Source organism: Mercenaria mercenaria, chromosome 11 (genome assembly GCF_021730395.1).
Source record: "Mercenaria mercenaria strain notata chromosome 11, MADL_Memer_1, whole genome shotgun sequence".
Lineage (NCBI taxonomy): Eukaryota > Metazoa > Mollusca > Bivalvia > Venerida > Veneridae > Mercenaria > Mercenaria mercenaria.
In genome coordinates this window covers 32,363,740-32,390,735 of record NC_069371.1, presented here as the reverse complement: position 1 = coordinate 32,390,735, position 26,996 = coordinate 32,363,740, and the positions used below count along the sequence as shown (strand labels likewise).

Sequence of the window (26,996 nt, the reverse complement as noted above, 5' to 3'; positions counted from 1 at the left end):
TTATGATCTACATCATGGATTCAGGGAACACTGCTCCTGTGAGACTCAACTACTGGTATTTATTAAAATTTCATAAAAATTACTCTGTATCGATTAAGCGAAGTATTGAAGACATGTATATTGATTACTGGAGATCTATACATCTCCTGTACATGTTGTCAAGAGCTCCTGATTCTAGACTGTGGATCTAGAGTCTGGGTAAAGAGGGCCTGCAATCAGAAAGCCTGTTCCTCATCGGACAATTCAGGTTGCAAAATACCTAGGTCTGAATATCCCTAATAATTTGTCTTGGAACGAATACTGTCTTAGAGAATAGCATCTAACTCTAAGGAAACTCTTGGCTTCTTCTATTTCTTGTAAGACCAAAGTTGGACTCTTATTCTTAGAAAATAGTTATATAGTTAAAACTGAGACATGGAACAGTCAGCTAGGTAAACAGTAATTATTCATATCAGAACAGTATGACCTCTAAGAAATGAACTTGAGTGGTAGAACTTACTGGCTTAGAAGAAACCCAGACGCACTGACACAAGAGTCATTGCTTTTTACAAAATTGTTAACTGATTATTAGCTGAACTTCCATTGTTGCTGTATCTTGAGCACCCTAGAGAGTGACTGGCCATATGCATTCCCATCATACAGACATGTCCATACCTGAGGCTCTGCCAGTTATTTAAAGTTATATGGTGATGCAATCTGACTAAAGTACAGCTCCAATTAATGCTTCCCTTTGGATCTGAAGACCTGCTATTGATAGACTTGTTCTGATGAACCGTCTGCTAGCCAATCAGAGCCTTGCTGTCAACATTTTGAAAGTGAAAGTAGAAGTTTAAAAAATCAATATTTAGCCTGGGTTTTTCATGTTTATTATGACGACCACATCATGACTGCACCCTTGTGTTTTGAGAGGTATCATATGTCATGGTATGGACTTGGTCACATTAGGGGAGAATATGTGTCAGGCAGCCGGTTAGCTCAGTCGGTAGAGCACTCGCCCTCTAAGTGAGGGGTCCTGGGTTCCACCTCCGGACTTACTGCACATTTTCTCACCCCGTGACATTTGAAGCTGTTTTGATGGTTCAGTCAAATGTCTGTGAAACGAGTCATCTGATTGGTTCAAATAAAAATAAGAATAGCAATATCGGAAATCCAAATATACAGAAAGATGAATGTGAATAGGTGATTCTCAGATCTTCTTTCAGAAGATCACTTGAGTACTTAAGTCAGATTGTATGGTGGTGACATGGAACAACACATATTTAGTTATGCAACATTATCTTAGTACTTGCAAGCAGGTCTTGCACTCCTACCACAATCCATAGATAGCTCAAACAGTCAGGTTTTACCTATTTTACCATAAGAAGTTTGAATCCATGTACCAAACAACATTAGACGTAGAACACTTCATTTAGATGTAGTTGATTTTCAGACACCTTTCCACACTCCACAACCCTTTGTGCCACCTGATGCACAAAGTCTACTAGTATTTTAAAGCTAGATGAGTCATTTTACCATTGTTATATAACTCAAGATTTATTGATGGTACCTCTATATGTATATAATGTCAGACATAGTGCTTTAGTATTATCAATTTTTGACACACTTGCTTTCTGATCAAATGTCTGGCAGTTTATTAAACTGAAATAGATTATTTTAACTAACTTGTACAATAACTTTTTGAGCCTACATTTATAGAACTTCTATTCATTTGCTAAACATTTGTTTTAAAAATGCCTCTTCTTTTTTATAGTGAAATCTGTGTAGTAACAGTACAGACCAGGAAGTTCAGAAATGAAGAGGTGCAGGTCTAAATTGTTCAATACAGTGCATGAAGGAAACATAGTGGAAACATTTCACAAGTAAACAGTTTGTATTGAGAACCAGTTTTCTCTACTCCATTTGCTTGTACATGTAAAAGAGCTGAATGAAAGTTTGTTTCTTAATGTTACAGTTGAAGGGAGGTAACTCAGTTTTAAAAAAGAACAATGAACTGCCCTTTAATACTAAGTTTTATTGTGTTAAACTATAAAGTTTGCTTTTACAGAAATGTTCACTTAAACATTTAAGACACAAATCAAATTTTCAAGTTTCTAGATTAGTCCAAATAATAATAAAAAACATTTTAGTAGCACTTGAGTAGAAAAAAGCAATGTACAATATCTGTAATTGTCTATAATAATTCCAGTTTTACCCTGATCAAGTTGCCTGTGATGACTGTTAACATAATGCCCAAAAGTTCAGGCTTAAGCAGATCTCTTTTTATAGAGTAACTTAAAGTTGTTTCATCCTTTCCAGATGGGGACTTTTGTCGCCATCCCATGCAAAATAAGAAACTTTCATCAACATTGAATGGACTGTATCGATGGGTCAGTGCAACATGGTCGTAACTTGATTTTTTTACCAAATACACTTTTTTACATAATTTGCCTTATTTAACAGAAATACATCACTTGTTAAAATATCTAAATCACATTCTTAAAATTAAAGTGAAAAAAGTAAAATTGTCAAAAGGTTGTATCTCAGGAAGACACTTTCAGTCAGTGCAACATGGTCGTAACTCAACATACGTCTTTGTTGCACAGAGTTAGTATGCTATTTCACTTTGAAATTTCTGTGCAACATGGTTGTAACTCACAAAGAGTAACATATTACAATAGTTAAATGATAAATAAGGATGATTTTAGTTTTTCAACAACTTAGAAATGGTATTTATACTACAAAATTAATATTATTACCATATTTCATTTTATCAATGCAAAGTGGTGTTAAGAATTTATTGACCAAAATGTTTAGGATTTTACCAAACATTAAAAAGTCTTGCTCTGTTAAAAAATACTCTGTTAACTATTTCTCAGCAAAACCTCTTCCAAATTCAGTAGTTTTTTTGCATCAGAAGCCCTATTCATAATGTCTTGACTTAATTTTAAGAGGAAAAAATGCACCTTTTTCAAACCTGTCAAGACACACGCATTTCGGCCCTAGATCACGCTCACATGCCTTCTATTCAAGGTCACACACATTTTAAAGAAATAAAGAAATCAATTGTTTTTTTTTTCGTAGAAAATTTATAATAATACTGAATCAAACATGCGAGGAGACATTGACACGGTGTTTCCATACCGTATAATACAGCTTTTACATTCACCAGTGCAACGTGTTATTCTACCTCATGAATAAACGTCACAAAAAGTAAACACGGAGGGAGACTATTCAAAACTGATATATTTTGTGTTAAAAATCTATATTTTCCGTGTGAGGGCGTTTCCGGCTTTTAGGGATTATCGCCCTCTAGACCCCCATGAGGGAAAACCTTCCTTTGAACCCCGATCACACTCGTGGCCTTTCTGGAGCCTTGACAGCTATGCTTTTTATACTTGTAATTTTTAAATAAACTTTCCTTTATGCAAGTTTCATGTAAAACTGGAAAGGATTAACAATGAACATTTTTCTTTTGTATGCATATTTCCATGAATTGTGCAAAATACAAAATGGTATTATTAAAGGTGGAAATTTTTCTGTGCTATAAGTGAAGCATGACTTCTGCTTGTAAAGCTCGTATTCCGATAAGTTTTATTTGGATATACAGAAGATTTTGTTAGGTATATCGAATATTTGTATAAGTTGTTAAACCACTAAAACATAAATGATCAGCATTAATAATTTTACATTTAAATTTAATGAATGATTTACTTGATTTTTATGTTGCAAAACACCAACATAAAGGCCTGGCTGATCAAGGGCCATGGCCAAGAGAGCCCATGCTCCCCTATATCCCCCACCCCATACTGACTTAAACTCATCAAAGTTGCATGCAAACAAAATAATATTTTTCAATAATAGACCCAAAACTGCACAGAGGCCACCATTTCATGCCTGCATTTCAAAATTTTCCAGGAGGGGAGATGCTCCCGAGCCCATAACAGAGGGAAGTATCCCCTCTATACCTAAACATATAGACCGATGCAAATGCACTAGAGGCCATTATTATGTCTCCCACACCACTGTGTGGTGGGAGACATATTGATTAACTCCTGTCTGTCCATCCATCCGTCTATCACACAGATCTTGTCCACACTCTTTAAGTCGAACAGTTCTCATCCAATTTTCCCCAAACTTGAAAAAATGTGTTTGCCAATAAGTCCTCATCCAAGTTTGATAACAAGCCAAATCAACCCAGGCACTTTGGAAGTATGGCCCTTGAAACATTGGTTTTTGATAAACAAAGCACTGAAAGTCTGATTGCATTGTATTTGATAATCAAAGTTCTGGAAGTCTGATTAGGTTGTATCAAAGCTCTGAAAGTCTGATGGGGTGTTTTTGATAATCAAAGAACTGGAAGTCTGATTGGGAATTAAGAATATATAGGAGAAAGGTTTACGCTTGAACATTTCTTGTCCGATCTCATACTACTATTCTGATGACTTGGCAGCTGTGGGAGACATGTGCTTTCTCAAAAGCAGCTCTAGTTTCATACCTAATTTTCAAAAACTTCCAGAGGAGACACATTCCCCCTCCCCAAATAGGAAGGAGGTATTATACCAAACAGGAAGGCGTTATCCCCTCCTGTACTTCGAAATTTAGGCCCAGAAATGCACAAGAGGCAACCATTTCATACCTAAATTACAGAAATTTCCAGGGGAGAGCCCTTCCCCTCTCTCCTCACTTTAGTCTTACTAACAGTAGAAGGGCTAACCTCTTGTACCTCAAAATTCAGACCCAAAAATGCACAAGAAGCCAGTATTTCATAACTATGTTTAAAATATTTCTAGGGGGGAAACCCTCTGAACCCTTCTATACCTTTACATTTAAACCCAATTGCACCTGAGGCCACCATTTCATACCTATGTTAAAAAAGAAAATCCAGGGAGAGAACCACCGACCCCTTAACAGGAGGGAGGTATCCCATCAGTACCTCAAAGTTGTGACCCAAAAAGGCACTAGAGGCTTCTATTTTATACCTATATTCCAGAGGGAGACCCCGCTGACCAACCTAATAGGAAGAGGGGACCCTCTTTAATACCTGAAAATTTAGACAAAAAATATGCATCAGAGGCTGCCACTTCATACATATATTACAAAATTTTCCAGGAACAGACCATACTGACTTTCAAATTTTACATCAGGTGTATGGCATCATTTTTGATGTTAGTTTCATGTGACTGTGTTGTTGTGTTTATCAGTTCTTTAATTATAACATTTTCAGTTTTACTCAAGCTAAAGAACAAATTTATACCATTGATAATTGTTAAGTGTAGATTTTTATGTAATAAAAAGACATTTAGACTTGTATCAAGAAGCATGCACATGTATATTTGCAGAATAGTATTTGCTCCTGGGGCATGCATTATTCATGCTGCAGAACCGGTGCATATTCTTGTTGAAAATCTAATACTAAACACAGACATATTCAAATACCTTAGACCTTAAAGGCTCATAATGCCTATATTCTGTAAAATATGCAATATCTTGTACTTTAAAGACACTCAGTGTCTACATACTGTAAAATATTCAAGTACCTTGGACCAGTCAAGCACTTTTTGTCCATTTACTGTAAAATACTGAAATAACTTTGACCATAAAAGCTCTCAGAGCCTATATTCATTAAAAATGTAAATATTTTGGACAGTCAAGCTTCTATGTCCATTTACTGTAAAATAATGAAATAAGTTTGACCATAAAGGCTCCCAGTGCCTATATTCAGTAAAATATTCAAGTACCTTTGATCAGTCAAGCTCTTATATTATGTCCATTTACTGTAAAATACTGAAATAACTTTGAATATTAAAACTCTCAGAGCCTACATTCAGTAAAATATGCAATATCTTGGACCAAGTCAAGCTCTTATTGTCTTTTTACTGTAAAATACTTTTAATAATTTAAAATGTGTTTTTGTAGTAGTACATTTTTATTTCTACATATTATATGATTTTTTTTTGACATTTTTGCGAGTAAAACAAGTCAATGAAAGTACAGAAAAAGATAAATGGATATGCTTAAAAATATTGAATTAATAGACTTTTGAATAAACATCCTGTTATGAATTATCTCCAATAAATTATTTGTTATCATTTAGTTACGACCTTGTTGCACTAAGTTTTTGACAATATTTCCACACATTTCAGCGCAACATGGTCGTAACTGAAAAACTTTCAAATAACTCCTCAGTGAACATTTTTTTGACATTTTTTCCCATAGTATTGTAGTTATTATTGTTATTTGATAAAAATAATATAGATTGTATTGTTTTTCATTACATCATTTGAATACAAAAATGTTTTTTGCTTCTCCTGTAAAGTTTTCAAAAAATGAGTTACGACCGTGTTGCACTGACCCATCGGTATGATCCCAACTGACCAGAAAATATGTTAATTTGAAGTCCATAAGGCCAGGTACATCATTGATACTTCTTGTGCCTATTTAACCATAAGAAGTTTGAATCTATAAAAAAAAGAACAAGTACCAAAATAGCACACACTTGTTCTCTGATAAAATGTCTGGCAGTCTATCCAACTGAAAAAGATTATTTTTAGCTCACCAGTCACAAAGTGACAAGGTGAGCTTTTGTGATCACGCGGCATCCGTCATCCGTTCGTGTGTTGCTGAGATACCAGCTTACATACAAAAACTTAACCAAATCGGGACGCGGACGCCGACGCGGACGCCGACGCATGGGCGAGTCCAATAGCTCTACTATTCTATGAATAGTCGAGCTAATGACATTGTGTATAATGCAATAATTTTATCTTTATTTGATAAAAATAGCAATTTATGACTTAAAAACATCTCGCCCAGTGGAAATGTAAAAACAAGAGGACCATGATGGTCCTGAATCGCTCACCTCTTCCCACATGACCCAGTTTTGAGTATGACGTCGTTTTTTCTATTATTTGACATAGTGACCTAGTTTTTCAGCTCATGTGACCCAGTTTTGAACTTGACCTAGATATTATCAAGATAAAAATTCTGACCAATTTTCATGAAGATCCATTGAAAAATATGGTCTCTAGAGAGGTCACAAGGTTTTTCTATTATTTGACCTATTGACCTAGTTTTCGAAGGTACGTGACCCTGTTTTGACCTTTATCTAGATATCATCAAGGTGAACATTCTCACTATTTTCATGAAGATCTCATGAAAAACATGGCCTCTAGAGAGGTCACAATGTTTTTCTATCTTTATACCTACTGGCCTAGTTTTTGACCGCACATGACCCAGTTTCGAAACTGACCTAGATATGATCAAGGTGAACATTCAGATCAATTTTCATGAAGATCCATTGAAAAATATGGCCTCTACAGAGGTGAAAAGATTTTAATAATTTTAGACCTACTGACCTAGTTTTTGACCGCAGTTGACCCAGTTTCAAACTTGACCTAGATATCATCAGGATGAACATTCAGACCAACTTTCATACAGATCCCATGAAAAGTATGGCCTCTAGAGAGGTCACAAGGTTTTTTTATTATTTGACCTACTGACCTAGTTTTTTAAGGCACGTAACCCAGTTTCAAACTTGATCTAGATATCATCAAGGTGAACATTCTGACCAATTTTTATGGAGGCCTCTAGAGAGGTCACAAGGTTTTCTTATTATCTGACCTACTGACCTAGTTTTTGACGGCACGTGACCCACTTTCGAACTTGACCTAGATATCATCAAGACGAACATTCCGACCAACTTTCATACAGATCCCATGAAAAATATGGCCTCTAGAGAGGTCACAAGGTTTTTCTATTATTTGACCTACTGACCTAGTTTTTGAAGGCACGTGACCCACTTTTGAACTTGACCTAGATATCATCAAGGTGAACATTCTGACCAATTTTCATGAAGATCTCATGAAATATATGGCCTCTAGAGAGGTCACAAGGTTTTTCTATTTTTAGACCTACTGACCTAGTTTTTGACCGGACGTGACCCAGTTTCAATCTTGACCTAGATATCATCAAGATGAACATTCAGACCAACTTTCATACAGATCCCATGAAAAATATGGCCTTTAGAGAGGTCACAAGGTTTTTCTATTATTTGACCTACTGACCTAGTTTTTGACGGCACGTGACTCAGTTTCGAACTTGATCTAGATATCATCATGGTAAATGTTCTGATCAATTTTCATGAAGATCCCATGAAAAATATGGCCTCTAGAGAGGTCACAAGGTTTTTCTATTTTTAGACCTACTGACCTAGTTTTTGATGGGATGTGATCCAGTTTCGAACTTGACCTAGATATCATCAAGGTGAATGTTCTGACCAATTTTCATGAAGATCTTGTGAAATATATGGCCTCTAGAGAGGTCACAAGGTTTTTCTATTTTTAGACCTACTGACCTAGTTTTTTATGGCACGTGACCCAGTTTCAAACTTGACCTAGATATCATCAAGGTAAACATTCTGAGCAATTTTCATGAAGATCTTGTGAAATATATGGCCTCTAGAGAGGTCACAATGTTTTTCTATTTTTAGACCTACTGACCTAGTTTTTGATGGCACGTGACCCAGTTTCGAAGTTGACCTAGATATTATCAAGATGAACATTCTGACCAATTTTCATAAAGATCCCATGAAAAATGTGACCTCTAGAGTGGTCACAAGCAAAAGTTTACGGACGGACGGACGGACGCACGGACGGACGGACGACGGACACCGCGCGATCACAAAAGCTCACCTTGTCACTTTGTGACAGGTGAGCTAAAAATAAGACAAATGATTTGTTTTGATCTGTTAGGGTTTTCAAAATCTCAACGGTAATTTTACGGAGAAGAAATCTTACAAAAACAATGAAATTGAAACATTCGAGACTTCCACAAAATCATTAGATTGGATTCTAATTTTTTATTTTTATTGTAGTTTGGAGCTAATTTTCCAATTTAAATCTTGATTTCTTAAATTACACAAAAGTAGGAATTGCAAACCTGCGCTAGATATGACATTTTCGAAATTCAAGTTTCTAAACAATTAAAGTGTTTTTAAAGAAAGCTTTATTATGATTAAGAATTGAAAATTTAAATTGAAAATCTGATCTAGATTTTTAGAAATCCGATTAGCAAAGTTGTGCGTTTTTAATGAACTGTGCTGTTGAAACAATTTTCTTATTAACTAGTAAAGGAAACTTAAGCACAACAATATTTTTGTCATGTTTTAAACTATAAAAACGCCATGGTTAATATTCAATGACAGACTTTATATTGTGCATAGAAAACAGTTGTTTCAAATTACTAAAAGCATGCGCACCCCCCCCCCCCCCCCCCCCCCCCCTCACGAAAAAAGACCGGTACTGTTATTGCCCTCCAGATATGTTTCCGGAACGATGTTATTCTTTTTCTTTCGTTATCTTAGGTTACTTTTGTGAAGTTCTCAATTTAGGTTTACTCAAAAGATTATCTCTTAATACACCTGTCGTAAACGTTGCAAACTAGTATTATTCAAGTATTTTATTTACAGCAAACGTTTAATATAATCGCTTAGGAAAAATAACTGTATTATCTCAAATTATCTTATTGAATTTATGAGTTTATAGTATAGGAATTATATTTTGCAAAAATTACATTTTTACTGAATTAGAAATGGCATGAAAACTGCATTAATGCAAATGTGCTTTCATGTTTTCTCGTTTCGCTTAACGCTACAACGACATAACAAATAAAGAAAGAAAACACACATGTCGCCAAAATACGACAAATTGAAATGTTACATGCATGTTACTATAACAGCAAATGATTCCGTTTAGACAGGTATTTGGGAACGTGAGGGGTGTACACATTTTATTACTTCTCATGAACAGACTCAGTCAAACTGAGATATATTATTTTGCTTGGTTGCTTTCTAAGTCTCCAAATGACCTTCTTATAGACTTTATTAATAATAACAACAGCAGTCTTTACGTGCCGTGCAACGGCTGTAAAAAGTCACCCCATACTCGGACTCGGTGTCGTTATATTTTTCTGGTCCTAGTCCTTTACTATAATAACGGAAGCTTAAGCCGTGAGTGTTCTGGTACGTTATCTACATACAAATCAAACCAACTCTTTTTTTTAAATTTTGCTTGGTTGAGTTCTATGCTTCCTTGGAAGTGATTTCCTTAGATTGTTTTATGACGGATTAATCCGCAAATTTACTCAATGACATTTACTTAAGCTTAGTAGTGCTTTATTGTATGATTTTTACGTATTTAATGACACCATAAAATCGATTGTAAGATAAAAAAAAGTCATTTTTATTTCTGTATATCAATAAGCCATTCAATGGTATAAACGTTGAATTAAACATATATCATAAATTGAAATAAACTTATCATAAAACTGTTCTATCTTGTGATATCCTTACTTCTTTATTATTAATACATTGAATTCATTTTATGATATTATATATCATTTATTGAAATCCTAAAAATAGTATTAAAGATATCATATACTTTATTCTTTATTAAGGCATTTCCTAGAATTTTTTTTCTGCGGACACATTATTTTTTCTAATCTTACACAGATATACTGCAATATTTACTCTGTCAATTTCAGTTATCATAATGGTATGTCACATCGCCTTGATATGGTGAATATTTGTGCCAAACTATTAGAAGTTCCATTATGGTTTTCGTATTTTTATCAAAAACTAATGAGCCGCTATCTAATACAGAATTTGCATAATTACATGAATAGAAAAATATTACGTTCAATTTTGAACATGACCTAGAACAGGTAGAGTTAAAAAGGGAGGTTATCGAAAATGGATTTAGTATCACTTCCTACTATGTTAATAAAAAAGACTGACCTTTGACAAATATATAAGAAAACAATAATCGAGAATAGGATTTAACGCGTGCAACTTGTATTCTGCGAGATGTCAAATTAGACCAAGCTATTAGTTGCCCTACCGCAACAACTCTCAAAATGATTTCGCAAGTTAACATATGCTAACCCCTTTGATGGATCAGTTTCCATGGAACAGAGCTTAACAGCATAAGAGGTACGGTAATCGTTACCTTGTATTATGTGTAAAAATATTCATTCTGAGGTAAATAGGCATTGTTTCGGTAAAATTGCTCATTAATATTACAATGTGTTTCTTGTCACATCAAATCCCTGCATCGCTCACAAATTTCTGAGAAAACAGTCCTATAAAAGATGCTGCTAAGAAACATGTGGTTGCATGCTTTAATTTTCTATAAAACCGAATTGTTGATATTGGTCCTCCGATTAAATTTTAAAACTTATCTCTGTTGAAAAATCGCACATTTGATGACATTTTCCAGTGTAGAAAAAGTTTCAAGATTAAGATTTTAACGGAACTTTTCATAGCTGTAGATCTTACACTTTGCAATCATATGATCAAATGAAGTGCATTAGGTCAGTGCTTACTTTTGATAAGTCACCAAATATCAATCGGAGACCTTGCATTACTACATGTACTTAATTGATATATATTTTTTATTTATTTTACATCAAATCCCATCTATAAGTAATTTGAAGAAATACAGAAGCGCTGACTGTTTAATTCTATGTACATAGGATGCAACATTTATGTCGCCCGTATAACGACTATCAGGCATTACTCTACCTTTTCCGGATAAATGACGTTACGTCGTCACATCGTGTTCATCAAACGTGCAGAACTACCTTAATATTCTATCCTTATATTTGTTACCAGCATAAATACTAAAATATCATGTGAGTAAACCAAGACATGATATCGTGCTTACACTATCTATTAAGATTAAATTTAATATGCCATAAACTATTTATAACAATTCAGTTGAAAATAATAACTCAAACCTATTACTGTATTGTTTATAAATGCTGTATCAAATTGTTTCAAAAACTTCTTCTTTGTTTTTATTAACCAAATATATGTGCCATTCATCATTCTATAGTTCTCCAAGGGATTCAGAAAGAACTTTTTGAATTATAGAGATGCTTTAATCATTTGATTTCAGGCAGACATTCAAAAAAAGGTAAGCTTAGGGTAGGTTTACCGGAAGCACAGAACACCCCAATCACAGCCATAGAGCCATGAATCGCAAAGAAGGCCCGCAACAAGAAGACACTGTAACGGAAAAATATAGCAGACGAGTTGCTACAAAATGTGGAGGAGAGTGGGAAAAAGGCATGGATGAATATTCAAAAGGGAAAGCCTCGTTCCAAAAACGCAGTCTCCCTACACCACAGACAACAGCTTCGCAAACACACACGTATACAAGACACACATAACTTAAAAGATCAGTTTATGAAGTTATACAATAAGTAAATTTTTCTACAATTACTTATAGACCTGTTCAATCAATTCTTCCCACAAAAATCAAATCATAATTGTCGATTACATATATTTCAGTAGCCAGACATATAGATCTAGGATTATTTCCCAGGTGAAATTCGCAGAAACTTAGCATGTAAAGGAAATGATATACCCACAAGCTTAACATTACTTACTGTTATATACTTTGATTTTAATAAAAAAAATAATAACTGCTTATATTTTGGCACTACAGCTCGTTTTTATATTCCCTCAAGGCTTCCATAACTAATTTGCAAATGTCGATTATCGTTGTATTGTTGTGGGATCTGCGACTCTGTATAATATGCTCATTGCAGGCGAATGCAATAATAGAAAAAAATACCATTAGACGCCGCTTTCATATAGGGAAATAAAAATGATGTGAACAAAAACTTCAAGTGTGACCTTGACATTGACCCTGGTGACCTGATTTTTATACTGTGCATATCGTCTTGATGCTAGTTTTATGAAACTCCTTCCATTGGTTACGAAGGTAAAAAAATGAACAAAATACTCTATTTGACCTCTGACCTCCAACTGTGACCTTGACCTTTGGACAAAGTGACCTGGGTAGTGTGTTCTGCATGTCGTCTTGATGAGGTAAACAATTGATGACAGTTTTATAAAAATCTTTTGAGCAGTTTTAACAATATGGAGCGTACACGAAGTTAAGCTATCTGACCTTTGACTTCAAACAGCGACATAGACCTCATGACATAGGCTGTGCTCTCTGCACACCATCTTAATGAGGTAAATAACTGAGGCAAATTTATAAAAGTCTTCCCAGCGGCTAATAAGGTATGTAGTTGACACGACTTATGGACGGACGGATGCAACAGGCATATGGTACTCCAACACCCCAACCCGCCTCCTGGATAAACTTTGTGTCTAGGTTTTAAAAACGTAGTTTTACATAGAATGTGGAAACGTCTGCATCCATTTTGCCGTTCATATTACAATTCAACTATACGATTTATAAGCATTTTCAATTTTCCACTTACACCTTTGTATAATTAATATAACGGTTCCTGCCACTCGACGAAAAAAATTCCCTTGACAAATCTATATTTGATACAATAACGTAATTGCCGTTATACATAAAATAGAAAAATACATAATATATCAATTGGCTGAAAAACAAATATCTGTATTATATTACATAACAAATGGGTTTACACAATCTCGTTTATCTTATTCTACTATTAATGCACAGCAGTGTGGTAGATATCATGTCATAACATCTGGATTAGTGATTGTTTAGAACACTAGGAGCTGCCATGTGTGTGCATGCTATTCGTTTATAAGTCAAGCGTTGTTTAATCTCGAGGAAAAAAACGAGTGGTGAGGTTTGCATAAATGAATAACGTTGGAAAAATTTACAATTGTATTGTTCAGTTCACATAAAACGTACTATACATATATTTATTATTCTTCAGTTACAATTCTAATATATGTACTTTTCTTCAATTAAAACGTTTGGATGTTCGGCGCTTCCGGGGAATATTCCCTAACCTTTTATTATTTTTTAATTGTAAAAGGTCATTGGTTTATAAACCTGACACAGTAGCAACATGAAATACTGGACTTACCCGAAAATAGTGACAGATAAGGTATTTATCTTAACAGACAGAGTCGGTTATAAAATCGTATATCTAAGAGAAAATAAGATACAGACAATATATTCCGAATCTATGCTTAAAAACAATAAATACTTACTCAGAGAAGTTGAAACCGATTGTTTTGAATTGTGATAGAACGTTAGATGTCATTTCCTGTATTTATTGTATTTTTCACCTTTCATGAAAGTTCACAAAGACTGAAGCAGGCAAATTGCTATGAAACGAAGCGTGAAATAATCGTATTTATTGTAGAATCTAGGAACTGATTTATGAATAAATTGTCCTACATATATACCATTGAGCCTTATTGACACATTATCTGATTGACAATGCTCATAAACCACGACGTTTTCTCAGAATCTATGACATGATAACACGGAACCAATAATTTGTTTTTCCAATCTTTACGACCTAGCTTGAGGACATGAAATGGTTATTTATTAGAGGAACTTGCACTTACTTCAGCCTAAAGCTTCATTCAAGATGGCTGTATGACCATACTGACGTTTGTTTGATGCGGGAGGAAAATAACGTAATTCTGTACTGATTGATTTGTCATTCTTTTTTTCAATTAAAGAGGTACTCACTAATGTAATTAGATATAAAAATCAAAATAGAAACAAAATAATTTTGTGACTTATTCTAAAACTATTCTCGTGTTAACATGTTAAACCTATACCGGGGGTATTAGATACATTATTACAAATGAGGTACAACTAGAAAGGTGTCTTTAGGACACCGAAGTCAACGTTGTGTGAGGTTAAGACACACACGTATGTGTCCTTTGAGAAATAGAACAATTAAGAATAGGGCATTTTAACTGAACAATTAGTTAGAACGTGACATTTAAGTTAAGGGTTTAAGCCTCGCAAGAGACATGTCATCTTAACCCGAATAAGGACCGGAAATAACAATGTGTCTGAACTTGGGTCTTGAATGTGAAATATTGTCTTGTTACGCTAAATGTTTGTACCAAGTTGTTTGAAAATATTTCAATGCATACAATAGTTACAGACCAGACAAGAAATATTTAATAAACATATTGATACCCAAGTGTGACCTTGACCTTTGATTTAGAGTCTGGACATTACGTCTTGTTAAGATAAATGTTCGTGCTAATTAATTTGAATATCAGACATACACAGACATAAATGGACGGACGGACATGAACCGAAAGGGGTAACACTGTATGACCAAAAATTTGTAATGCCGGGGCATGAAAAGGACTTCAGTTATATCATACAGGAGTGTAAAAATGCGTGTGCTGTCTTAAATCTATCTTGGCGGTTTAGAATGTAGGACCTATCGTGTACGGATCGTGACAGCCACTATATCCATTTGATTTTTTTTCTTTGTTTCATGAAAATTCATACCGTACAACATACACTTTTACATGCAATTGTACAATTGTTTCTAACTAGACGTCTGGAGTATATTATAAAAGATTGCATTTGTATATATTCGCTTAATCTGATACTGCTATTACAGACACAGCAGTCTGGTAAATATCATCCCACACAGCCTTGCCTTAACTTATTTTAAAATATCTGCCTGGTTGTGAATGAATGCTAATCGTATTGTTTCAGCCTGATACATAAAACCAAAAGAATTGATATTCGTTTTTAAAAAATCAACTCACAATGCTTGCTTCACTCGAGTAATAAATACATGTACGTGTATAATATATTTTTGGATGTAAATCATGCATGTAGAATTCTGTACAACAATTCTAGTAAGTGTATCACTTTGATTCGCTGTGCCACAGCGTAAACTGTTAAATACTGATCTATCCAATAGGCTTGGTATGTATTCTTTACTCGCAATAACATCTAGCTGTTATTTTGTTTACAACATTATTCTATTGATGTCATATATCTAAGTCTTCAAAAAAAACGCGCAAGCGCAGTTAATATTTTTTAATATTTCTAGAAACAACAATTTGCTGAGATATATTTTGAAATGAATTTTGCAAACACACATATATTTTCAAAAGTTTTACATGTTTGTTTCGGATATGGAAACTAAATTATGAACAGTGCAGCGTGCAACAGGGTGTAGTAGCTGTAATACTATTAATGGTTATATGTTATTGGGAGCAACTATATTGTGTTTGTAGTAAAAAATGTAAACCATTTAAATAATTGATATTCACGGTATGTACTATAAAACTTATCCCTAAGGTTAATAAAAGAAGACATGTCAGGACAACATTCCCTTTAAAGCGGCATGCCTCCAGATCGTTCGACAACAAAAAAAATCATTTTTTTTAGAAAAAAATATCTTGAAATAAATGCTATATTTCTTAAGAAGGCTTTAAAACTTAATTACTGACAAACTTTATGTTACGGAAACACATGAGAATTTGCTGTTTTTACTTCTTTTTACGATGAAAATCGAAAAGCGTTTGTCACGCTTTTGCTCCAGGTAAACTGTCTCGATTATAAATATCTATATTTTGAAGCCATTATTCACTACTTCAGCTATAGCTCTATTGGTTACGACGACGGGAAAATGTCTTTATTGCCGCGGCGGTCCGGGGTTCGATTCCCGACGCAGTCATCTTTTTTTTTCTTGATAAGGAGTATTTAAAATACTTTAGAAACAAAAATTCATATTCTAATGTTCATAATATGACCAAAACTTCAATTTGAAAGAAAGATTACTTTTTAGTCAAATCTGGAGGCATGCTGCTTTAACCCTTTAATATAAATTAATCATGTATCACATGTTTACTTATTTATCAGATGTCTTAAGAAGGATCCAGACCTTACACATAAAACGCCAAAAATAGTAAAATAAAAATAAATGCGCAACAATGCATTTTTTTTAGTAAAAAAGACTTTATTTTCGGAAAATACAGATATTTTTTCATAACTCCCGTTTGAAATTGTTACGGAAAGCGACCCTACCGTTTTTGTTCCGAAATAAAAAAAAATGTGTTGTCTTCAATAAATCAGGTAAAAATGTCATAATTTGACCTTTTTTGTGAATAAAGAAATTCATTTTGGAAGTTTCTAGATATCGGTGTGTGTATTACGACAATAAAGTTTTCAATCTTTCTACAATTTAATGTTCACTGATGTACGTTATTTCCTGGACCTTTTTTTTTCAAAAGTCCAGTGAGTATATATCTATTTTCTTTTTATTCAGTCTAAAACCTTTCACTGAGTTTTTTTTCTATAACTCCTAGCAATATAAAGTTCTTACTAAAAACAAAAACGACGTAACTGCCAAACGCAGCATATTCATTTTCAAGGCTCGAAGCAATGAGAATGTTCAGAATAATGAGAAAAGGGCATAAATCGTAGCAATTTGTAAGACAGCGTACGTTTTATCATTGAAAGCTCCAAGTCTGTGTGCACATACAACACAATTACATCCCACATCTTTTTCTTCAAGCAATACCGTTATAATGTACGGTTATCCCCGGTACATTAGAGTAAATGTTCCTTTCAGGTATACATCTGGCCAGCTTAAAAATTTCAGGGCCTGCTTTTTCAACAAGGATAATTATGTCACTGCGTTTATGTGAAATATTTCTTGTAAATAACGATGAGTATCAAAACACTGAGCATTTCTAGTTTGATTTAAAGTAAAATATCTAAATGTTTAGCACCTGATTGATATAAAACATTATGTAATTCAATGATATGATAATTCAACTGTTAATTAAAATGAAAACACTTGCTTTATTTGTGGGTATGGTGTGCAAGCGTTAATACAACAAGACCTTACATCTAGTGGAGAAAAACGTCGAAAGATCTGTTTCTTTATGTATCACTCTTGGGGCCATTTTGTACTGGAGTATGTTATTTTTAATTGTTGACGATAATATACCACTAAGCCATATTGACGGATTATCAGCATGGTCATAAAATACGACATTGTCTCTCAATTTATGACAAGCAAATAGATTTTCCATATCTTTACGCCCTGGCTTAAAGACATAAAAGAATATTTTGCCGTTCATATCAGAAGTTCCTGCAAGATTATTGTATGACTGTTTCCACTTTATCTATAATTGAAAGTAGACGTAGAGCCATTTATATCAATTTAAGAAATACATCCATTTGCTGTAAATAAAAAGTAAAACAAGCTGTTAGTTTGTGACGTTAAGACAGTATTAATTTCTATACTCCTAAACAACACTCGAGTAGTATTTGAAGTACGAAATAAATGTCTACTGCAAAATTAAGATATCAAATGCAGGAATAGAATTGTAAAATTATATCACATTCGTAACATATTGGTATTTACTGAAATATCTTGTTTTTATTTTGTTTATTTATTTATAAGTATTCGGATAAAGCCGGTACATGTGTTGCTTCATTTCAGTGAATCAAGTCTGCCATTTCTTTTCTTCAAAAAGGGAAATACGGTGTCTTTGTTGTACCGTACATTGAATTGGAGATCTTACGGAAGCATAGACTGCAACCAAGAAAAGTCCTAACAGACTAGGTTTGACTCCTCACGTCCCGCTAGCACCGGCTTATTATCATAAGCGGAACTTTTTACACAGGTATTGAATGGACTCCATGATCCCCAAGGACAAGGAAGTATAACAACACGGAATCCAAGACTTACGATAGAATTTAACAATTTCAATACGGGTTTCATAAATTTTAATCGTATGAAGTTAAATTATATCTGTAAGAAAGAAGATTGTTTGGAAGTAGTAGCTCTTTATGGACTTGAATATCTGGGTCTATTCACCCCTCACGCACCACAATAGGCTGAGGCCGAGACAACTCCAGTAACGTTGAATGGACGCCATAAGCCCAAGGCACGTTTCCATTACTGTTTATTTATTTATTTATTTATTTTTTTTTTTTTTTTTTTTTTTTTTGCGAATGGGTATTATGTTATATAAGGTCTACATTTTCAAAACGCCCATACGAAACACTGTTTGTTTTATATTTAGACATTTTCATATTAAAATTCATATACTGTAGACCACATAACCGAAACAGAAAAAAAGGCATTCAGGGGGCAACTGCATTGAAATGCCAGTGGCAAACACAACTTGAAAGAAATGCTTTAAAGGGTCTGGACTCCACATTTTGGCTAAAAATGATCTTTCTTTAAAATTAAAGTGTTGTCATATTATTAACATTAGAACATTAGATTTTTTTTCTAAACTGTCTTAAAAATTCGGGTCCAAGAAAACTCAAAACATGTCCGAGTCAGGAATCGAACCTGGGCCACCACGGGAATAAAAACTTATTATTCCTACCATTTGTCATTTGTTTCCCTAAGATAATATATGTCAATAAGTAAGTTTCAAAGTCTTCTTAAGAAATATAGCAATAATTTCCTGATACACATAACTATTTTTTTCCCTTTTTTGATGTTGTCGTACGATCTGAAAGTCGGTGTCTTTAAGTATGTGTAAACACTCTTAGACCGATTTGTTAGAATCAAACCGCTTTAAAAGCGAATAGGCTGGCCTTAAAACTAAACTTACCGGACCATCCGTATACACGATTGTTCCGTTCGGTAAGGTCTCTACGTCCGACGGGAAGCCTAGATGATGTTCCCATGTGTTGTCTCTTATAACACTCAGTGCAGCTCGGAGTAAGAACGATAGAAACAGGTTGAGATGAATGTAATTCCTTGCACAATGTAATTTTCTGCAAGTAAAATAATTAATAATAATCGTTAGCTACTGTTCTGGTTCCATATTTATCAAGTGGTAACAGTAAGTACTCAGATTTACTTACAAATTTCTGTTTGTTTTTTATTCTATTCGTTGGTTTTAGAGTCGCACCGACATGTGTTAGGTAATATGGCGTCTTTGCCAGCTTTTTACGGTGCCGAAAGACCCCATAATACTTTTTGGCGCTGTTTCAGGTATAACTGAGTTCTTTGGTATAACCACCGACCTTCCGTAAACCAGATGCTCGGCTTCGTTACATGATGAATGTTATACCCCTAACGAGGTCCCGAACCAACATCAGTGTCGAAGTCATTGACCTTAATCACTCGACTAAGGAGGCCCAAATTTACTAATTTACATAGGATTAATGCAACAGACACACACACTTGCAACCTATAATTGATGTTTATTGTAGTGTTTAACCTGTTTCCCCTTTATTCAAAGTTGACATGAGCCTCTTGTAAACTGTCATAGAACATACTTGTTTCAAGAACGAACATATTTGCCTTAAGATATAATCTCACTTCTTCACCTCATTTATTGATCATACAAAAAGGTGCATTCACATCAGTATGTATATGAGCCGTGCCATGAGAAAACCAACATAGTGGGTTTGCGACCAGCATTGATCCAGACCAGCCTGCGCATCCGCGCAGTCTGGTCAGGATCCATGCTGTTCGCTTTTAAAGCCTATTGGAATTGGAGAAACTGTTAGCGAACAGCATGGAGCCTGACCAGACTGCGCGGATGTGCAGGCTGGTCTGGATCCATGCTGGTCGCAAACCCACTATGTTGGTTTTCACATGGCGCGGCTCATATATAGAAACGTCTGCTACTTGCAGTCTGAATAAAAGCATTGTTTAGCGAAAATCAACTATTCAGATACATGGCAGCATGCACACTATTTCAGAATATAAATCAACTCAGTTATCAATGTAAATAGCGATATAATAGAAATCCAGGTCGTGAAAATCATTTCAACAATTTGAAACCTACATATCTTTTTGGCTTAGATGAATACGAAATATGAATGATATGGAGTATAATAAAATTTTACATTCAGAAAAAAAAAATATTCCAGGGCTGTATTAGCAGTAGTACCTTAGCAATATAGAACGGAATTGCATAATAATAAATTAGTAGCGATGGCATCATAAATTACAAAAGAAGTGTTCCAAACATACGACTTTTTTGGGTACAGCGAAGTTATGCACAGTGGCAGAAATGATGGGAGATCGTTAATTTGGGTTAACACAGAACGCAATTTTAAGATTATAATTATATTATTGATTTATTGCACGAACGAGTTGTAATAAAACTTCTGACTGTATGCAATGGAACGAGTTGAATAACAAAAGCAGTCCGCTCAACAGAGGTAACTGAATGTTTAATATACCCTACCCAAGATTCGGCTTATGCGTAACTCGACTCTACAATAATACTCCTTTTTTATCGGGTTAAACGTCACTCCAACATAATCATATCGTAATCATATAAAGACTTTCCAGCTTTTGATGGTGTAGTAATTCTATGCCCCAAGCGAGGCTCGAGCCCAGACTGGTAAAGGGCAGATGACTTTAACCACTCGGTCAAAATTCAAATCACCTTGAATTTAAACAACACTAACATAAGACTGTAGTTTACAGGCTAATCAAATCAACAGGAAGATCCTTTTGAAATGCTCACGCAATCAAGTAAAGTAACACCGATAATAGACTAAGTTTACAAGGATTGATTAAATCCTTCTGTCAGAGGTAATGAAATAAGCGGAACGCCCCTAACGCCCAGTGGCAGCTGCTTAAGAACTATTTTACAGCTGGTAACCAATAACTGATTTTCTAATAAAATCGACAGAATTCATCACAAAAAGATATTGCATTGTCGTCATTCTTGTCATATGATATATTTTTGTTGTAATTAAACAAGTTTTTTTATGCTAATATGCGGACCATTTGATTCAAGAAGACAACATTTTCTTTTAAGCGGCTCAAAAGGAATCGCTGAGGCCTACAACAATGAAACAAAGACTAATTTTCTCATTTTTATGAATTTAAGTATTTCAACAAAATATAATATATATAAATGTATATACATTAATTATATATTTTTGAAGATGCTTTGATCTGTCAAAAATGTACGGTAGTACTCTGTTTTCGGTAACTTGTAATACTGTACAATTAAAAATAATGTGTTCACACGCATATTTAGTAGAACCTGATGGCAGCTTTTTACATACCGTGCTTTCTATTACAATAAACCACCACTGAGTGTGTAAGAGACTCACAAGCCGGGGATAGATATAACTTCCATGGTCATGTGACTTTGGAACATGCCGGGGATTAAAAGTGAGATTTTTGCACCAACAACCGGTATTAGTTTAACCACTGACCGTCCAAAGGCGGTGGTTTTCCAGATGAATATTTGTTCTTATTATTACCTCTAGGTTAATATAAGTCAAAACTGTTTAAAAGAACATGAAATGAAATCCGGTAAATTCAACCATTTAGAAAACAAAGATACACATGTATCTTTTCCACGTATATGTATAATCGATAAAGACAGTCATTTGTTGGGTTACTTCCTAAATGGCGTATAATATATACATGAATGAAAACAGTCGGAAAATTCCGTGCTATGTAAGCCTTATCCTATTTTGTTTTTGTTTTTGTTTTGGGGTTTAACTCCGTTATAGGTAGTTTTGTTCTTGTAACGGGGATTTTCCAGATGGATATTTGTTCTTTTTACTAGGTTCATATAAGTCAAACTGGTTAAAAGAACATGAATTTCAATCCAATATATTCAGCCTAGATTAGAAAACCAAGGTATCATTTCCACGTATATACAGTACAATAGAGACAGTCATTTGTTTGATTGCTACGACGAATACTGCCTTAATGGCGTATATAATATATACATGAATGAAGACAAGCGGCAAATGCCGTGCAAACTGTTATCTAAGCCATCTTCCTATTTTGGGTTTAACGCCGTTTTTAACAGTATTTCAGTAAACTTACACCGTGCAGGTAACCTAAACAGTGTTCCAGACCTGGCTTCTGTACAAATGCCTACTTCTCTGGTTGAAGACGAATGATTTCAGGCAAAATGCATTTTATCAAATCGTCACGGAAAACATATGCCACGCCCGAGAACTCACAACTCCGTGATCCGTAGGTCTACTATTGAGCTAAGTACTTATTAATACATCCCAAGCAAGCATGTACTGTAAAATGCTAGCGCGATTCATGGATTTGTCGTTCATTTCGCATGAACACCGAAAAAAATCATTTCATTTCTTAAATGTATAACATGTAAAAAAATGAAACAAGATGTTAAAATTATTTTCATATTTTATCACATCTTGCACAAAATATGACATTTGTATAAGACGGCGACAACTAGAACAGTCTGACAGAAAATCGAGTATTTTTGTTGTCCCCAAAAACTATGACAATTCTGAATGAAAATATATATCATGCAAAACGGCGCACTTAAAACATTAGCTTAACTGATATGTTGTGTCAGTATTTATTTATTACAAAAACGTTTGTTCCTAAGGCTATTTTTCAGTCTTAATATAAGTCTTCGTTAAGTGGATACATCACCGCCAAATCAACTTCGAAGATACCAGACTGCACGCTATTTCAGAATATAAATGAACGCCGTAATTAATGTAAGTTTTCTTTGATAACGATATAAAGTCCATTTGGTAATGCTTGCATCTTTTTCCTTGCTTCCATTTGGTAATGGTAATGCTTGCATCTTTTTCCTTGCTTTCATTTGGTAATGCATGCATCTTTTGTTCTTGCTTTCTCATGTTTTGCCGGTGCTAGAAAAACTCATCTTACACCCCGGGGTATAAGATTACTCACGCGCTGCAATTTATGAATGAATTTGTAAATTCATATGCTACTATGATAAAATAGTACTTAAAAGAAAAGCATTTGTTTTACTTCGTTTTTTCTTGTTGGATTTTTGAAGCAACCCATCTATAATAATTTTCCGTTACAGCTTCAATTTGTTGTGGGCCTACTTTGCAAATGCGTGGCTTTGAGGCTGTGTTTATGGTACTCTGTGCTTCCGAGAAATCTACTCTTACCTATTATCTTTTTTTTCTATTAATTAAAGAATACGGCATGCAAGAAAAAGAATCTATCACTATTTGAATGTGCGGGTGGAAATATCTGGCTCTCGAGTAATTGTTTGGTGGTATTTCGGCAGAGCTCCGTTACCCCCTAAACAGTTACCCTCGAGCTAGATAGTTCCATCCGCACCTTCAACACGTGAAAGATACTTATATTCTTTCATACTATTACATCATTTTGCAGATATTAGAGCGTAATCAAAATGTATGAAACATATGGACCTGACAAATGAATAATTTGGAGTATAAACTATAAAGCGCGTTAGATTATTGCCATATGGTACACGCTAAATATCTATGGTAATGAGACAATTCATTTCATGCTAATAAGCATGTCATATACGATAAGGAACAACATTATTTTTTATTTCAAGCAACTCAAAACAATCTACAATACACAATATTACCTAAATTCTCATTTCGCATTTTTTTTTTAATTGTGAGTAGTACAACAAAATATAATGTAGAAAATGCACATATTTGATATTTCTAAAGATGTTTTGATCATTCGAAATACATGATCAATTTTCAGTGTTTGGTAACTACATGAAATATTTACACATCTACGTAGTAATTCATGACGGAAGAGGTCCGTTTTTGGGGAGGGGTATCCTCCTCAGTGCTAACATAATCTTATACAGAGTTTAAAAAATCAGTCATTCCTTAATGACAAAATAGTGCTTTAAAGTAGTTCTCCCTCCTTCACCAAACCATATATTTGCATATTAACTGTCATACTTAACCTAGCAGACATATCTAAAAAGTGTGTATCATGTAAATTCAATGCGTTTATTAATGGCAATATATATTAAAGATAGAATCGTGTGCTTTTGGTAATAGGAAAACGGTACGGAACGGAGAATAGGTTTGCATGTTAAACTACCTCTGTTTTTCGCGACCTAGTAACAAAGCTACTATTTAGAACTACAATTTGTTAATATCGTAATGCAAATTTTGCGTTCAGTCGAGACGAATTCATCAAATGCTTGGTTGGAAAAAAACGACTGGAAGTGGATAATTAGATACATGTAGATCTTATAGCATGGAAGTGGATAATTAGATACATGTAGATCTTATAACATGTATATGCTTTGAAACGTTTCTCTATACATGCATCTTCACAGGACAATTTCAGCCTTTCAGAAGGTGATGCTTAAATCTACAATAAATTTGCTATTAAGCAATCCGAGATATTTGTAAATTAAAAACACATGTAAGTTCGCAAGTGTTCAAGTCAGTTTAAACAAAACTTACGAATATTACGTTTATAAATATCGTATTCCCTGCATAACCATTACAAAACAATTTCTCCGCCCCATCAGTTTTCTGAAAACTTTGATAAATCTTATAATTAATTTGCTTGTTATGCATAAACTCTCTGTAATATCAAACCATGGTACTTCAAAACGTCAACCTAAAGATCGAGTCACATACCAACCGAATTCCGTAACAATATTAGGTGTCCATGGCAACATAAACAAATTAGAATTTTGTGCATAACATGCATATTTTATCAATGCGGTTTATATAATATTTCTTGATAACAACTGAAACATTAGATTGTTTATCGTTTTGGTTTTGGCTGACGGTGTACCACAGGCATAGGGTGGAACATTTCAAGCGTTTACCGATACGGCATGTCTGTTTTTTTAGATACACTCTGATCGGAAACAGGGCGTATGTTCGAACATGTATCCAAAATTCTTTGGAACTATTCAATGCCGCTGCAGACAATCACACCTAGGCACACGAAATAAATTATCTCACAGGTGTTCGAATTTTGAAGTGAAAACAGTCATATTCAAATGGTGTTTCAGCTGTGATAAAATATCTTGAAAATTAAATTTGTTTTGCTTCTGTTATTAATAAACACGTTATTTGTTCTAATGTAGATCCTTTTATCAGTAAAAAAATGTCTGAAGTTAAACTATAAAAAAAAACATAATTTTAATCACCAAGCTATCCTGTATCATAACGAATTAACTTCGAGTTTGTTTATGTGTTTATAACAATTTCTACAAATGAAAAAATCAACAAATAAAATCTGAATACTTCATTTAAAAGCTTAAATTTTCTCTCTAAATTATCAAGATTCTAAGCTCTGCAATAGTTTAACAGTTCTATTAATGTTTGCGATAAATTAGTTTAAAATATGTTTAACAGCAATAAGACTAATCTGTTGTGGAATTTCGTTTATAGTAGTGCATTACTTATCTATAAAAACTAAGATGAAAGGGCTTATCAGTGTGAGAGGTCTACAGAGTTTGAAATAGGAAAAAAGTAAAACCAGATAATATCTGTAGAACCGATGGATGTTCCCAGAAATATGATTTTTTTTTTGCATATTTAAAGAGCTAAAGTGGAATTCACAGACTGGGCATAAGAAATGATACTATAGTATACTATGTTTAATACTAAAAGGGCAATAACTCAGTGAAAGTTTTCCGACCAGAACATGAAGACATAATGCGCATCTCCTCGTGAGAATGAAGCTTGAATTCCAGCCAGTGGTTGCTTAAGAGTACTCCGGACAAGAAATGGTTTTATAGTATACTAATGTTGACAACTCGAAGGGCAATAACTCACTGAAAACTCATTCGAACGAAACACGAAGAAAATACGCGCATCTATATACTACTGTACTATATACTACTGCTGAATAAACAAAGGGCAATAACTCGGTGAAAACTATCCGACCGAAATATGAAGAAACTTTGCACATTTCCTCTTGATAGTGAAGCTTCCTATGCAGTTTCGCTAAATTCCAACGAGTGGCTGATGAGAAATACTCCCCAAAAAGTATTGTACTATAGTGTACTACTGTTGAATGATAAAAGGGCCAAAACTCGGTGAAAATCATCCGACCAGAACATGAAGACAATACGCGCATTTCCTCCTGATGGAAAAGTATCCTAATAAAGTATGAAGTTTCGCTAAATTCCAAACAATGGTTGCTGACAAATACTCCGGACAAGAATTGTGGGACGGACGGACGGGCGGAAGAAGCGGCAACAGTATGTTTCCCCTTCGGGGGACATAAAAATTTTTGTTCTATTCGCAATTGGAAAGCTTTATTTGCACAATTTAATGTAAGAGTAATTTAAAACGGTGAAAATGTGTTGTATGTTTTATCTTTAATAGCACATACTATATTTACTATACACTGAACAAAACCTATAAACCGACACCAGATAATTTCAGATATTGAAAAACTACGTTTGTATTAAAGACAAAAATAATTACATACAATATTAATAATTGTTATTGAAAATATGCCAGTGAAATTTCAGTCAAAACAAAACATGTTTA

At 34.2% G+C, this 26,996-nt stretch overlaps 1 protein-coding gene across 1 annotated transcript in view; it reads right to left on the bottom strand.

The window, feature by feature from the left end:
• Nucleotides 1-26,996, bottom strand: part of LOC123531568 (parathyroid hormone 2 receptor-like) — a 227,006-nt gene that overhangs the window by 132,833 nt on the left and 67,177 nt on the right. Inside the window, exon 6 of the mRNA XM_053518018.1 lies at nt 19,355-19,520. Coding sequence (XP_053373993.1) covers nt 19,355-19,520 — 166 coding nt within the window. The remainder of the gene's footprint in view (nt 1-19,354; nt 19,521-26,996) is intronic.